General features: G+C 42.6%; 1 protein-coding gene across 5 annotated transcripts in view; it reads left to right on the top strand.

The window, feature by feature from the left end:
- Positions 1-15,856, top strand: part of tmem94 (transmembrane protein 94) — a 201,013-nt gene that overhangs the window by 118,194 nt on the left and 66,963 nt on the right. For all 5 annotated transcript variants that reach the window (XM_077625143.1, XM_077625142.1, XM_077625141.1 and 2 more), the window contains 3 exons: positions 7,207-7,425; positions 7,571-7,883; positions 7,967-8,140. In XM_077625143.1, the coding sequence (XP_077481269.1) occupies positions 7,207-7,425; positions 7,571-7,883; positions 7,967-8,140 (706 nt within the window). The remainder of the gene's footprint in view (positions 1-7,206; positions 7,426-7,570; positions 7,884-7,966; positions 8,141-15,856) is intronic.

Raw genomic sequence — 15,856 nt, 5'->3', positions numbered from 1 at the left:
CGGGAAAAGACAGCGATGAACGTCAATGGCGTACGGGCAAACATTGCCCGAAAATGGGGTAAAATCCAGCCGAAAACAGCATTTATTGATTAAATACAAATACTGGAGCTTTTTAGACATCAGAACCGGGCCCGGAGTATAATTTCCCCGGTAAAAAGACAGCGATGAACGTCGATACGTCCATGCGTGAAATGACAAAAAATGCACTAAAATAAGGTAAAATCCACTTCCTAGCAGCATTTATTGATTGAATACAAATACTGGAGCTACTGGAGCTTTTGAGACATTACAACCAGGCCAGGGGGGTTATTTCCTCCGGAAAAGACAGCGATGGACGTCAATGGCGAAACGGCAAAAATTAAACTCTGGCAAAATCCACATCCTAGCAGCATTTTGTGATTAAATACAAACACTGGAGCTTAAATACAAACACTGGAGCTTTTCAGATATCAGAACCGGGCCCACAATTGAAATATTATTTAGGAATATAGCCATATTACACTCACCAAAAATTATTTTTAACTGTACAGACTATCCATCCTCCTTTCTTACTTCCTTCTTTCCTATCGAAGCTAATGATGAAAGGCGAGACTGTACTGTCATATTTCCGGCATAGTCCGTTTTGAAAATGGCTTTAAATCAACACAACAATATATTTGCTTGTGCAGCTAAGTTAGCGCACTGAAAGTGGCGCGCACACACCATTTTCCCGGCTGTAACAGGCTTGCTAGCTTCGGAGTTGACCGCCCTTTCTTAATGATGTCCATTTTTTTCTGGAAAAGTCCGTCTGGAAAATAGCTTTGTGAGCAAATCTGCAACAGTATCCATTTGTTTTTGCCTCGGTCGGCCATTGTGGGTGGAGTTTGCGATCTCTGGCTGCCTCACTATGGCTTTGGCCCGCCTACTAGTCAATCATAGTTGGTGAAAGCAATGACGTATCCCAGCCAGCAAAATGCTAATGGCTGCGAAAAAGTATTGTGGTGTTGCCAACTCGAAATCTGATTGGTTAAAAGCAACAGTCTAGTTTAATGCAGCAGAGCCTGCAGAACTGATTGTGAAGGCTTTGAGGCAGATCTGATCTGGCAACAAATAATGGCTGAAATGTGATTGGTTAAATGCTTCAATATGAAAACACACATCAGGAAGCAGTGCAACCAGGGGGAAAAGCAATGAAAGGAAGCTAACAGACCATTTGGAATAATAAGTATTGATGGACAAAACATAATATGATTCAGATATTTCTTAGGCCAGCAGAGAAGGCCTTGAAGGCCCTGACGGCCCGCCACCGTCAGCATTCTCCGCTCTGCCACTTCCTCCACAGAGTACAAAGGACAGCCCAGAACAGAACTGGCTCTCCTGACCAGCTTATTCAGCCTGTCCCTGTCCCTCTCCGTGCTCCCGCATCCCCAACAGAGCACTACATAAAACACTGTAGATGCCACCACAGTGTCGTAGAAAGTCCTCAGCAGTGTCCTGCACACATTTTCCAGTGAGAGGAAAAAATTAGCTGTTTCTGAAAGGATTACCTTTTGCTGAAAGGGTTAGCTGGTTGTTGAAAGGGTTACCTGTTGTTGTTGAAAGGATTAGGTTGAAAACCTTAAAAATGGGGACAGAAGGACGCAAGCATGTGACATAATTCAGGTGAAAGGAAATCACAAAGAATGCAACTTATGGTTGTGAGAAAACAAACTAAGCATCAATCAGCTGGCATCCAAGTGGTACTATATTTGATCCTACGAGTTGCGTGTGATCGGGTCTGAAGGGTATTTCTGGTTCCTCCGTTGCCTGTCTTGTCTTTCAAGGCTGGACTACTGAACTTATATCCTGGTTCATGACATATGTCCTCAGACAGGAAGTGAGGTGAGGTGAGTTTGATTGTTTTTTTTTCTGTCCCCTGTTGGTCTGGAGGTGGGGCAGAAATATCTTCTCCATAGTTGACTTGACATCCAGAGTGGAAGAGTGTCCAGGCCGGGCCCCATGGGTGGCTCTGTCTCATCGAGATTGTGGAGCATAAATAGGCCCAAGGCCCTTATTAAGAATACCAGTTGTGGTTCTTCTTTGATGAGGTTCAAGAGTTAATGACAAAAGCAATTCCAAATAAATTCTGTAAGATCTCATTCCTTACACAGGCTGTCTTTCCCTTGACCAATTTCTGGCTGTCAAAGAGGTCTAACTTCTAACGAGGGCTAACAAAGTCTCCACTCGTTACCTGTATTAATAGCATCTGTTTTAGCTCATTATTGATATAAAAAACACCTGTCCACAACCTCAGTCTCACACTCCAATCTACACTATAGCCAAGACCAAAGAGCTGTCGAAGGACACCATAGACAAAATTGTAGACCTGCACCAGGCTAAGAAAACTGAATCTGCAATAGGTAAAACACTTGGTGTAAAGAAATCAACTGTGGGAGCAATCATTAGAAAATGGAACACATACAAGACCACTGATAATCTCCCTCCATCTGGGGCTCCATGCAAGATCTCACCCCGTGGCGTCAAAATGATAACAAGAACAGTGAGCAAAAATCCCAGAACCACATGGGGGGACCTAGTGAATGAGCTATGGAGAGCTGGGACCACAGTAACAAAGGCTACTATCAGTGACACAATGCGCCGCCAGGGACTCAAATCCTGCACTGCCAGACGTGTCCCCCTGATGAAGCCAGTACATATCCAGGCCCGTCTGCGGTTTGCTAGAGAGCATTTGGATGGTCCAAAAGAGGACTGGGAGAATGTGTTATTCCTAGATGAAACCAAAATAGAACTTTTTGGTAGAAACACAGGTTCTCGTGTTTGGAGGAGAAAGAATACTGAATTGCAGCCGAAGAACAGAGCATGTTTAACTACGGTAAGATGGCGGCGCCCTGAGCGAGCAAAGCAGGCAGAAGTAAGTGTACTCGCATCTGGCCAGTCAGAGCACGCTTACTACGGTAAGAGGGCGATGCCCTGAGCGAGTAGTGACTGGCACAAGAGTTTTTTCAGGTTTTAAATAAAATAAAATAAAATAAGACTTAGGCTTGTCATCATCATTGACTAGACAAAAGCCTAATTGTCATCATACCCAGCTGCATATGACGAAATTGAAGGTGCTTCTCCACAAAGTGCACTTTTCTCAGGCAAGAGCCCAACCAAGTGATAGTTTCAGACTTGCTGGCATTCTGCCGTGATGGATACATCGCATCACCTCCCGACCGCAACCAACTCCCGGCGACTGCGAAAGGTTTGCCTCACCGATGCCAACAAAGAATAAAATGGATCACTTACCTCCCACTGTCTGCCTACTTACCTAGTCAGCCAGCAGGAGGCAGATCACCGCCCAACGTCCTTCATCTTTCCTCACCCCGAAGTTGTTACACAGAGGGGATTGTGTGTCGTGCTACTGCAATTTAGAGTCCTGATGGCTGTGGGAAAGAAGCTGTCCTTAAGCCTCTTTGTCCGTGCCTTGTGAGACCGGTAGCGCCTGCCAGAGGGAAGCAGTTGGAACAGGTCGTGACCAGAGTGGTCCGGGTCCCCAACAATGTTCCCGGCTCTGCTGAGGTAATAAGGGCTGGCAATATCTTCCAGTGAGGGCAGAGAGCAGCCGACGATCCTCTGGGCAGTGTTGATCACTCTCTGCATGGCCTTTTTGTCTGCTGCCGTGCTTCCAGCGTACCACACTGTGATGCCGTATGCCAGGATGCTCTCCACAGTGACTTTATAGAAGGTTACCAGAAGCTTAGTGTCCAAGTTGTTCCTCCTGAGTACCCTCAGGAAATGGAGTCGTTTCTGGGCCTTCTTCACTACTGCCGTGGTGTTTGTGGACCAGGAGAGCTTGTCCGTGACGTGGACCCCCAGGAATTTAAAGGACTGGACCCTGTCTACACGAACTCCATTTATGAGGAGTGGGGCCAGATTTATGCTCTGTTTGCGGAAGTCCAGGATTATTTCTTTAGTTTTTGTGTTGTTCAGTGTGAGGTTGTTCATCAAGCACCACGAAGACAGTTTGTTGACCTCGTCTCTATAGGCCGCCTCATCCCCTTCTGAGATGAGTCCGACCACAGTGGTGTCATCAGCAAATTTGATGATGTAGTTGGACTGGTGGGTTGGTGTACAGTCATAAGTGTACAGGGAGTACAGAAGAGGACTCAGTACACAGCCTTGAGGGGAGCCAGTGCTCAGTGTAATGGAGGAAGAAAGGTGGGAACCAAGTCTAACAGTTTGTGGTCGGTTGGTTAGGAAGTTCTTTATCCAACAGCAGATGGAGGAGGATAGTCCGAGGTGGGAGAGTTTGTTAGTCAGAATGTCCGGTTTCATGGTGTTGAAGGCTGAGCTATAGTCAATGAAAAGCATCCTCACGTAATTCCCATGGTGTTCCAGGTGGCTCAATGCTGTATGTAGAGCAATGGTGATAGCATCCTCAGTGGACCTGTTAGCTCTTTAAGCAAACTGGTGAGGGTCAGCTGAGGGAGAGATTGTATTCCTGATATGGCGGGCTATCAACTTTTCAAAGCACTTCATGATCACAGGCGTGAGAGCAACAGGCCTACTATAATCATTCATGCTCTCGATGGTTGGCTTTTTGGGGACAGGAATAATGGTGGCAGATTTCAGGCAGGATGGAATGATGGATTGTTGCAGGGAACAATTGAAGATTTTTGTGAAGACTCCAGCCATCTGGTCAGCACAGGCTTTGAGCACCTTCCCAGGTACTCCATCAGGTCCAGCAGCCTTCCTGGTATTCACAGACCGCATTTCCAGTCTCACTTCCTCTTCCTGGAACTTCAGTGTATTGCTGCAGGGTAGTGGCGGGGGTGTTGAGACTGGGTCTGATTTGTCAGTCTCAAAGCGGGCAAAGAAACGGTTCAGTTCCTCCGCTAGTGAGGCGTCTGCGTTAACAGACATATTATTGTTATTGTAGTTGGTAATATGTCGTATTCCCTTCCACATCTTCTTTGGGTTATTGTCTGTGAAGTGCTGCTCAATTTTCTTAGTATATTCTGCCTTGGCCTTTTTAATGCCTCTTTTCAGATCAGCTCTGGCAGCTCTATATTTCATCTTGTCCCCTGATCTGAAAGCGGTGTTACGGCATTTGATGAGTGCCTGTGTCTCCTTGGTCATCCAGGGTTTATGATTTGGAAAAACCCATATTTGTTTATTTCTAGTGACATTGTCCATGCAGTTTTTGATATAGGAAAGTACAGGGTCCGTATAGTCCTGGAGGTTGTCGTGTTCAAAGAGTTCCCACTTGGTGCGGAAAAAACAGTCCTGCAGCTGAGAAAGGGCATCCTCGGGCCAAGTTTTTATTGTCTTTATTTGTGGCCTTGTTAGCCTCCGGAATGGAGTGTATGCTGGGGTGAGGGCTAGACAGAGGTGATCTGATCCAGCTAGGTGAGGGAGGGAAGTGGCTTTGTAAGCATGTTTAATGTTAGAATAAACATGGTCAAGAGTTTTGTCTCCCCTCGTGTGACATTTTACGTATTGGATAAACTTAGGTAGAACAGTCTTTAAACATGCTCTGTTGAAGTCACCAGCAACAATACAGACTCCATCGGGATGGTCAAGCTGTTGTTTGTTTACAGCCATTAGCAGGAGGTTTAATGCCGTGTTGACGTTAGCATCAGGGGGAATATAGACCGCCGTTACTATGACGACAGTTTGCTCTCTCGGTAGATAGTAGGGCCTACATCGTACTGCCAATAGCTCTAAGTCCGGGGAACGGTGAGTGTCAATGATCCTACCGTCACCACACCATTCATTATGTATGAACAAGCAAACTCCTCCTCCTCTGCTTTTGCCTGTTAGTTCCTTTGAACGATCGTTCCGAAAAAGCGTTCGGCTAGCTAGCGAAACCGCAGCGTCAGGGATTTGCTGGTGTAGCCACGTTTCCGTGATGAGGATAATGTTACAGTTCTTAACAAAGCTGTTGGTGGCAATTCGAAGTTCCAACTCGTCCATTTTGTGGGTGATGGATCTGGCGTTGGTCAAAAAGATACTCGGAAGCGGTGCTCGGTGTGGTTGTTGACTTAGCTTAGCAGCAAGGCCCGCCCGACAACCGCGCTTTTGCCTCCTTTCTCTCCGCCGCCTTCGCCTCCTTCGACGTGCTTTGAGTGGGCTGACTATCCACGGAGATCCCGGAGGTCTCGAGATGCCCTCGGGGATATCGTAGGCTCGTTGGTAGTTCGTTGTGACATCGGATATATCGCATCTCCTTCCGATAGCAATTAAATCGTGGCGACTGTAGGAAAAGTTTGCCTCGCAGATGTTGGTAAATAACGATAGGATTGAGAAAAGAAAACACCAAACTGGAGAGCAAAAAGCCGCTGCATCCGTGTGCGCCGCCATTTTTGCCCAAAAAAAAAAATGCAAGATACGGTTTATTTTTTCCTTGAATTATATTCATAGACGTCAAAATAGATTTTGTGTTTTATCTCTATCCTTTCTAAATAAATGATCGTATCGGCCGCGTGACGTCATGGCGTCGTCAACTTGCAGTTTCGTGCATGTCGTGTTTTTATGCGGATATAAGCCGTACCCTCGATTCAGTCCTCATTTTTTTTGTCCGACAAAATCGGCTTATATGCGAGTAAATACGGTACCTTTCCTGGGGTGAGTGCAGTTCTCCTTTCAGGTTGATCTGGATATGTTGTCCGTCAGGTTCCGCCCATTCGAAGCCTGAATGTGTGTTTCTGACCATGTGGTGATGATCCCGATACTGATATACGTCAAATTGCCAAATATCAACCCCGATAATTGGCTTGGCCGTTTATCCGTCGATCACTAATTTTAATGCTTCCTTCTGCTTCAATATCGTAGCGATAGTAGGTGGGATATGGCCGTATTGCCTTGCAATATCAGTCTTGCATGGATAACAGGGCCCTCTTCTTCGTTTATATTTGCACCAGTAATTTTAACTGGAGAACAGTTGCTTTATCCACACTCTGGAAAAAAAATATGGATAGTTGTTGTGAGAAAGCTAATGGGAGGGGAGTGGAGTGTAGGGAGATTGTCAAGCAGAATGGATTGCCATTGTGACAATTTAAAAATAAAATAACATACATGAAATGTATTGACGCTTTGGGGGATTTCATAAGTTGGATCTTGTTTTTGTATATCGGAACAGTAATTTGCATAGCAAAAGTTTTCTGAATTGCTTATGTAGAAGCAGTCATTATGTATTTACATTATATATATGTAATGTTTTCTATTTGTTTTACTGATGAACAGGCACAGGAGGAGGGTGCACTACTCTATCTATCAAAGGCGGCCATTACTCAACATGGGGATATACCTGAGGCCACTCAGACATTGCATGATATAGCTCATTCAATTGACACAACTTTGAACTGGCAGTCCTTCCAATCTGTAAATAGTCACAACAAACACAACTCCGGGTCCAATTGGAACTTAACTCACCTTGCCAAGAGAGGCGCGGATCAAGCTCAGGTGAAATTTGATTGCAAATATTCAGTTTTACTCCATACTTAAAGTTGATTAGCCCAAAATAATTATTTTGGCATTTTGATACCAAAAAAATGTTCATCATGCTACGTTTTACATGGTAACTATATTTTTTACTAACCTTGTCCAGGAATTTCCCACGAATTACCACGAATCTGAGGCAGAGGATTATGTGTCTGACTATCACCTGGAAATGTTGAGTCTGTCACAAGAGCAGCAAAATCCTGCAAGCATTCAATTTGATGACCTATTGTGGCAGTGTCACTTACCTTCTCTCAAGCCACTCGGCCTCAATATAATGCTGAACCTCTGCAACCACAATGTCACTCAGCAGTTATGCCGTTTCTCTGACCATTTGTCAAACCTGGCACTGCAAGAGAGCCGTGACAGTGTCCAGCCTGTTTTTGTTCCATGGGGGCTCTGCGAACTTTCCAGGCTCATTGGTAAACATTGTTTTTTTCACCTTTTGTCTCTGCTTTAAAAAAAAATCCATACAGTTTGTTGATTTTTTTTCTTCCAATTTCAGGGTTCACTCCTGGTGCAAGTGAGGTGTATAAACAAGAGAGCCACTTGGCAGTTTATCAGCTCCCAAATGGAAAAAATCCGAAAGATTTGCCTTCACGCCGATTGCATTACTTTACTAAACAACGACCGCCTATCTCTCATCTGATCTCCCTTTTTGTACGAGATGCTTCTTCAGGTGAGTTCAAAGTGCCAGAATTCAATCACATAGTGATAGGACTCAATTAAATTTGTTCATTAAAAGTCTTGACAAAAAGTGATGTCCCAATGCGATCAAGATATTCGACATCCGGCCTGACGACACCATTTTCACAGGATCGAAATTGGATAAAAAAATAGACTGCTATTCTTCCCACCCTGATCAACCTACTACCTCCCTGAGTCAAATTAGATGAGATCAAAATGTATTAATCATTATGAGGGTTTTCAAGTCACACATGAAATGATGTACTTAACAAAAATATGTGAATTGAAAACCAGTTTTATGTTCTATTTTTTTCAAAGTAGTCACCTTTTGCTCTTATTACAGCTTTGTACAGTCTTAATGATCTTCAAAGGGTAGTCAGCTGAAATGTTTTTACTTAATAGGTGTGTCTTGCAAGGATTAATTAGTGGATTTTTTAAATTTCACAATAGTTAGGTGGACCATCATCTGTGTTTTGCAGAAGTCAGGAAAATACACAGCGGATATCTGTAATGATGAGATTTTCAAGATACAAAGTGGTATGAATGCTTCTACATATGAAATAATTAGGTTAAGAAAAGCTTTGATGGGGAACCTTTTGTTCCAAGATACAAAAAACAAACCAAGTACGAAACATCTAACGAAATCAATCTTCAACAACTTTTTGTCCTCCCATTTGCTAGAACAGGGGTTAGCAACCGTAGGTTCTGGAGCTGCATGTGGCTCTTTAGCGCTGCCCTAGTGGCTCCCTTGAGCTTTTACAAAAGCAAATGAGGGAGAGAAATATATATATGTATTTTTAATAGGGTTTCAGGACGAGGACAAACAGGATACAAACATTCTTAACGTTTTCCAAAGCATTAAGAATGTGTAGAAGGATTATTTTTCTCTAATTTGGATTGGATTGGATCACTTTATTCATCCCGTATTCGGTAAATTTCGTTGTTCCAGTGGCAAGATTGCTTATTGTTGGTTTTAATTGTAGTAACAGCGAGCTAGGAGCTACTCGGTATGGCTCCTATCTTATGTAAACACATTTCTGCTTGGTGGGGGTGAGAGGAATCTGTTGCAGGAGGTGCTCAGCTAGTGATTTTGCTGTCTTGCCCTCCTTGGGGGTCAACAATACGGGGGTGATTTGCGAATTAGATCTTAAATCTTAAGAAGCGTTGGGGATTTGATGATATCGAACATGAAAACAACAATGTAGAAATGGGATTCATTCAAACAATTAGGCAAATAGTAGCTGGCTGGTTTTAATAAATTAGCTGATTTTAGAATAGGCATAATTTCCTTCGGACTTGGAAGACATGGAGTGTTTTCAGTGCAAGGAAACCATTCCCTGTTCTGCCCTGGGAGAGTGGTATGTACTTTGTCAAGCGGCATATTGATGACGATTAAAATATTGTCGGATTGCATAAGCATTAAATAATTCATGTGAACTAGTTGAGGTTGCCTTCTTAATTGAATAATATTGTATTGAAGTGCAGCATCGTATTACAGCACATTTATGTGGTGCGTCATTCTATAGAGAATGCACTGCCTGGAGAATAAACATTTAATCATGAATGCTGATGATGTATTTGTAGCAAACGTGGTAATTTTCATAGTTGGCTAATATAGTTATATTGAGCATGTGTTGCCTGAATTATAAGGATTTTATTTTTTTGTGGCTCCAGAGATATATGTATATATTTTTTGTCCAATATGGCTCTTTCAAAATTTTGTGTTGCGGACCCTTAGGCTGGAACAAAGCTGCGTCTCCCTGATGCCGGAGACCAAGGTTAGTGTGCTGCAGTGGCGGGTCGTCAGGGCCTTCAAGGCATTCTCTGCTGGCCTAAGAAATATCTGAATCATATTATATTTTGTCCATCAATACGTACTTATTATTCCAAATGGTCTGTTAGCTTCCTTTCATTGCTTTTCCCCCTGGTTGCACTGCTTCCAGATGTGTTTTCATATTGAAGCATTTAACCAATCACATTTCAGCCATTATTTGTTGCCAGATCAGATCTGCCTCAAAGCCTTCACAATCAGTTCTTGCGGGCTCTGCTGCATTAAACTAGACTGGTGCTTTTAACCAATCAGATTTCGAGTTGGACACCCCACAATGATTTTTCATAGGCGTTAGCATTTTGCTGGCTGGGACATGTCATTGCTTTCAAAAATTATGATTGGCTAGTAGGCGGGCCAAAGCAGCCAGAGATCGCAAACTCCACCCACATGCCGACAGTGGCAAAACCAAATGGATTCTGTTGCAGATTTCTCTCACAAAGCTATTTTCCAGACCGACTTTTCAAGAAAAAAATGGACATCATTAAGAAAGGGCGGTCAACTCCGAAGCTAGCAAGCAAGCCTGTTACAGCCGGGAAAATGGTGTGTGCGGCACTTTCAGTGTGCTAACTTAGCTCCACAAGCAAATAGTATATTGTTGTTTTGATTTAAAGCCATTTTCAAAACGGACTATGCCAGAAATATGACAGGACAGGCTCGACTTTCATCATTAGCTTCGATGGCGATGGGAAAGAAGGAAGAAAGAAAGGAGGATGGATATTTGTTAGAATTATGATGGAATATTCTATATGTGTTGTAAGCATTTTTTAATAAGTAGTAAGGCTATAAACAGTCATGGGAACATGGACTTTTTCCTCCACATTCGTCTCCTCAAGGCCCAAAAGCTAGAGGACACATTGTTACGGACACTTCTCCCGGCAGGACCCAATGAGACTGTTATGACGAGACTCCAGCAGCAGATTTGAAAATACGGCTTTGCTTACATTATAATACTGCCTTGTTTACATTATAATCCTGCTTGGTTTACTTAAGAATGCTTTGTTTACATTATAATCCTGCTTGGTTTACTTTAGAATGCTTTGTTTACATTATAATACTACTTTGTTTACCTTATAATGAAAATATTATGCAATTCCTCACACCATTGTTTTGGGTGTTCTCACACCATTTCATTCCTCACACTGTTGTTTTTCTAAACCATCGAGAGTGTTATTGTACTGATTACATAAACATGTTTTTCGAATGTCGCGATTAAATACAATGAATCAGTTACTGCAATTCAGAATGCACTGTGGACTGAGACGACGTCACAAGGCATCTCCTTGCAAGTGTAACCAGAAATGTTGAAAGATGTTTTTCCTTTTTTAATTAAATATTACTAATAATGATTTAAAAGGTTTGAATCATTATTCTAACAATATTGTTTAAAAAGGATTTTTGGTGAGTAAAATATAGCTATATTCCTAAATAATATTTCAATTGTGGGCCAAGTTCTGATATCTGAAAAGCTCCAGTGTTTGTATTTAATCACAAAATGCTGCTAGGAAGTGGATTTTACCCCAGTTAAATTTTTGGCGTTTCACCATTGACGTCCATCGCTGTCTTTTCCCGGGAAAAATCACCCCCCTGGCCTGGTTGTAATGTCTCAAAAGCTCCAGTATTTGTATTCAATCAATAAATGATGCTAGGAAGTGGATTTTACCTAATTTTAGTGCATTTTTTGTCATTTCACGTGTGGACGTATCGACGTTCATCGCTGTCTTTTTACCGGGGAAATGATACTCCGGGCCCGGTTCTGATGTCTAAAAAGCTCCAGTATTTGTATTTAATCAATAAATGCTGTTTTCGGCTGGATTTTACCCCATTTTCGGGCAATGTTTGCCCGTACGCCATTGACGTTCATCGCTGTCTTTTCCCGGGAAAATCACCCCCTGGCCTGGTTTTAATGTCTGAAAAGCTCCAGTATTTGTATTTAATCATGAAATGCTGCTAGGAAGTGGATTTTACCCCATTTTTGTGCGTTAATTTATTGATTATTTTTTATGTGTTGCAGCTGTAGCTGCAGTATAGGTTTTATAGCCATAAAATAGTTTTTGAGGGTTGGATTGATACGTTGAAGGCGCTACCAGAAAATGCACCGCCCGCCACTGGTGTGCTGTAAGGTGACGTTAGAGCCAGCGCGTGAAGGGGTCGCGGCTACCCGGTTCGACAGGAGGGAATGGCGCTAGTCCGACCCAAGTAAGGGACACTCCAGGCGAATGCCAGAGTTCTCCTGGTCGGGGTTGCAGCCACCGGTACTCCATGAGACTGTCTCCCCCTTTGTGGACACTTTTAAATATTTTTCCGGGACCATGGCTGATCAGCTCCTGCCGATGAAGAGTTTCTGATTCGTGTGCCTTTGAACCTAATTCGTCACGGAGTTGTTTCTAGAGTTTTTCCTGAGTGTGCGTAACATTAATTGACGTTGTTAGGTTGTGTTTACATGCATGCGGTTAGTCATGAGTATGTTTACTTAGCTGCCACTTGAAATTACACCTCGGAAAATATCTTTGCATTTCTCATTTCAACGTCTTAATAAATCATATCTTTTTTATATACATAAATACATTTGGACTCCTATTTCATACAAAATAGGTATAATTTTATCATTTTTAGAGGGTTCCCGAGCCCGGGACGCAGCCTTCAGGTCTGTGGAACAAGCTCTCTACAGTGCTGCTCACTCTGAGATGAGGAGAAGCATCAGGGAGGCCAACCTAAACTCGGACTACAAGCAGTACTGAATGGCCCCAAGCTGATATTCATTTGTAGTAAAATTGTAAAAATAAAAAATAAAAACAAGAGGGATTCCACATCTGTGTGTTTTTATCTTTGTGCCTGCGAGTTTTATCTTTAGCCTAGTACGTACATGCGTACAAAACACATTTATATAAGTCAAAACAGATGAGGACCGAACCGTCAGGAATCCTCTTGGAGCTTCCGTTATGGGGGTCAGGTCTGGAAAATCCTACTTGAAAAGATTAGAGAGGCCTGTAATTGTCAACCTGGGTAAACCTCAACTATGAGAGACAGAATGTGGGGAAAAAACACAGAAAATAACATTGTTTGATTTTTAAGAATTTATTTGCAAATCATGGTGGAAAATAAGTATTTGGTCAATACCAAAAGTTCATCTCAATACTTTGTTATGTACCCTTTATTGGCAATAACGGAGGCCAAACATTTTCTGTAACTCTTCACAAGCTTTTCACACACTGTTGCTGGTATTTTGGCCCATTCCTCCATGCAGATCTCCTCTAGAGCAGTGATGTTTTGGGGCTGTCGTTGGGCAACACAGATTTTCTATGAAGTTGAGATCTGGAGACAGGCTAGGTCACTCCAGGAACTTGAAATGCTTCTTAAGAAGCAACTCCTTTGTTGCCCTGACTGTGTTTTTGGGATCATTGTCATGCTGATATATGCAGCCACGTCTCATCTTCAATGTCCTTGTTGATGGAAGGAGATTTTCACTCAAAATCTCTATATATGGCTCCATTCATTCTTTCCATTACACAGATCAGTCTTCCTGGTCCCTTTGCAGAAACACAGCCCCAAAGCATGATGTTTCCACCCCCATGCTTCACAGTGGGTATGGTGTTCTTCGGATGCAATTCAGTATTCTTTCTCCTCCAAACACGAGAACCTGTGTTTCTACCAAAAGTTCTATTTTTGTTTCATCTGACCATAACACATTCTCCCAGTCCTCTTCTGGATCATCCAAATGCTCTCTAGCGAACCGCAGACGGGCCTGGATGTGTACTGCGTTCAGCAGGGGGACAGCCTGGCAGTGCAGGATTTGAGTCCCTGGCGGCGCATTGTGTTACTGATAGTAGCCTTTGTTACTGTGGTCCCAGCTCTCTGTCCGTAGGTCATTCACTAGGTCCCCCTGTGTGGTTTTGGGATTTTTGCTCACTGTTCTTGTTATGATTTTGACGCCACAGGGTGAGATCTTGCATGGAGGGAGATTATCAGTTGTATTGTATGTCTTCCATTTTCTAATAATTACTCCCACAGTTGATTTCTTTACACCAACCCTTTTACCTATTGCAGATTCAGTCTTCCCAGCCTGGTGCAGGTCTACAATTTTTTCTCTGGTGTCCTTCGACAGCTCTTGGCCATAGTGGAGTTTGGAGTGTGAGAGACTGAGGTTGTGGACAGGTGTCTTTTATGCCGATAATGAGTTAAAACAGATGCTATTAATACAGGTAACGAATGGAGACCTCGTTAGAAGAAGTTAGACCTCTTTGACAGTCAGAAATCTTGCTTGTTTGTAGGTGACCAAATGCTTATTTTACACTTTAATTTGGAAATAAATTCTTTAAAAGTCAAACAATGTGATTTTCAGGGTTTTTTTCTCCCACATTCTGTCTCTCATGGTTGAGGTTTACCCATGTTGACAATTACAGGCCTCTAATCTTTTCAATTTGGAGACCTTGCACAATCGGTGGTTCACCAAATACTTATTTGCCCCACTGTATGTATCATGTCGTCCAAGCTCGCCAGTTTATACCAGTTTCTGTAACAAGGTTTGCCCTTTCTCCATTCAGAACTGTCAACTACTACACATGGAGTTTACCATAGTCTGATGATTTATATGGAACTACAAAAAAGAATATCCCAAGGAATAGTGATTGAAATAATCTTACGTTGGAGGCAAATCATTGTTTGGGTGTCCATTCTCTTAGAAATGTAATCTCCAATCCACATTTGGAATTCACATTCAGTAGGTATCGTTATGTCCGATTGTATTTTTTGCCTTCTTAGTTTTACTCCGCTTGTTGTTCGTTTTGGCTCTTTATAACAAGGATCAGTCTCAACTGAAATGCTTACACATTTTTTATATCGAGACAATAACTCCAATATAAAAAGAGATATGATCACTATGGTAAATGTTATTGCTCCATGACCAAAAGGTCCTCCCTTTATTTTCCTTTTATTTTGAGTAAATTTTTTCTCACCTGTCTCAAGCATTTCAACTGAGATCATTTGACTTTGAATGCTTTTTATTATCATTGTACAACTATAATACAACAACAAACAGACAAATAAATAATCAATAAGTGAGTAATAAATAAATAAGTAGTCCAAGTGAGATCAGCAGAGTGGAGCGGCTTTGTTTCATCTGAAGTCCAGGATGAATTCCATCGAGACGTTCAGTGCCAAATTGTTAAGAGCGCACCACTCGCTGAGTCTATGGACCCAACTACAAACAAACAGATAGATAATCAATATATAGTAATGACAAATAAAGAATCAATAGATAAGTATTAGATAAATATGTAGTCAACATAATAAATAAGTAGTGGTCAACATAGATATGTTGTCATATGAAAAAGTGGTACGAAGTGACTAAAGTGGCTAGCCATAAGTGTGGATTAGGTCCTAGATACAGAGCTTGAGTCGAGTATGGTGACGGCTCATGGAAAGAAACTGTCCTTGAGTCTGTTTGTCTTGGCTGTTATGGCCCTGTAGTGCCTGCCATGGGGCAGTAGGCTAATGTGGTGGAAGCCGGGATGTGTATTGTCTTTTATGATGCTCTCTGCGCTTCTTAGATACTGGGATTTGTACATGGTGGAAAGGGCAGGTAGGGGGCAGTTGATGATCTTTTCACCTGTGTTGATCACCCTCTGTAGTCTTTTCTTGTCGGCTTCTGTGCAGCTTGATTGCCACCCTGACACAGCGTAGGTCAGCATCTTCTCAATGGCAGACCGGTAGAAGGTCACCAGGACGTTGGTGTTTAGTTGCTCCTTCCTGTGTACCCTCGGGATATGTAGCCTCTGCTGCGCCTTCTTGACGGGTGCTGTGGTGTTTGCCGCCCAAATGTGATCAACAGAGATGTGGGTCCACACAATTTGAAAGTCTTAAATCGCTCCACACATTCGC

The sequence above is a fragment of the Stigmatopora argus genome, chromosome 18 (assembly GCF_051989625.1).
Source record: "Stigmatopora argus isolate UIUO_Sarg chromosome 18, RoL_Sarg_1.0, whole genome shotgun sequence".
Taxonomy (NCBI): Eukaryota; Metazoa; Chordata; class Actinopteri; order Syngnathiformes; family Syngnathidae; genus Stigmatopora; species Stigmatopora argus.
Note: the sequence above shows the minus strand (reverse complement) of the source record. Positions and strands in the feature narration are given on the sequence as shown.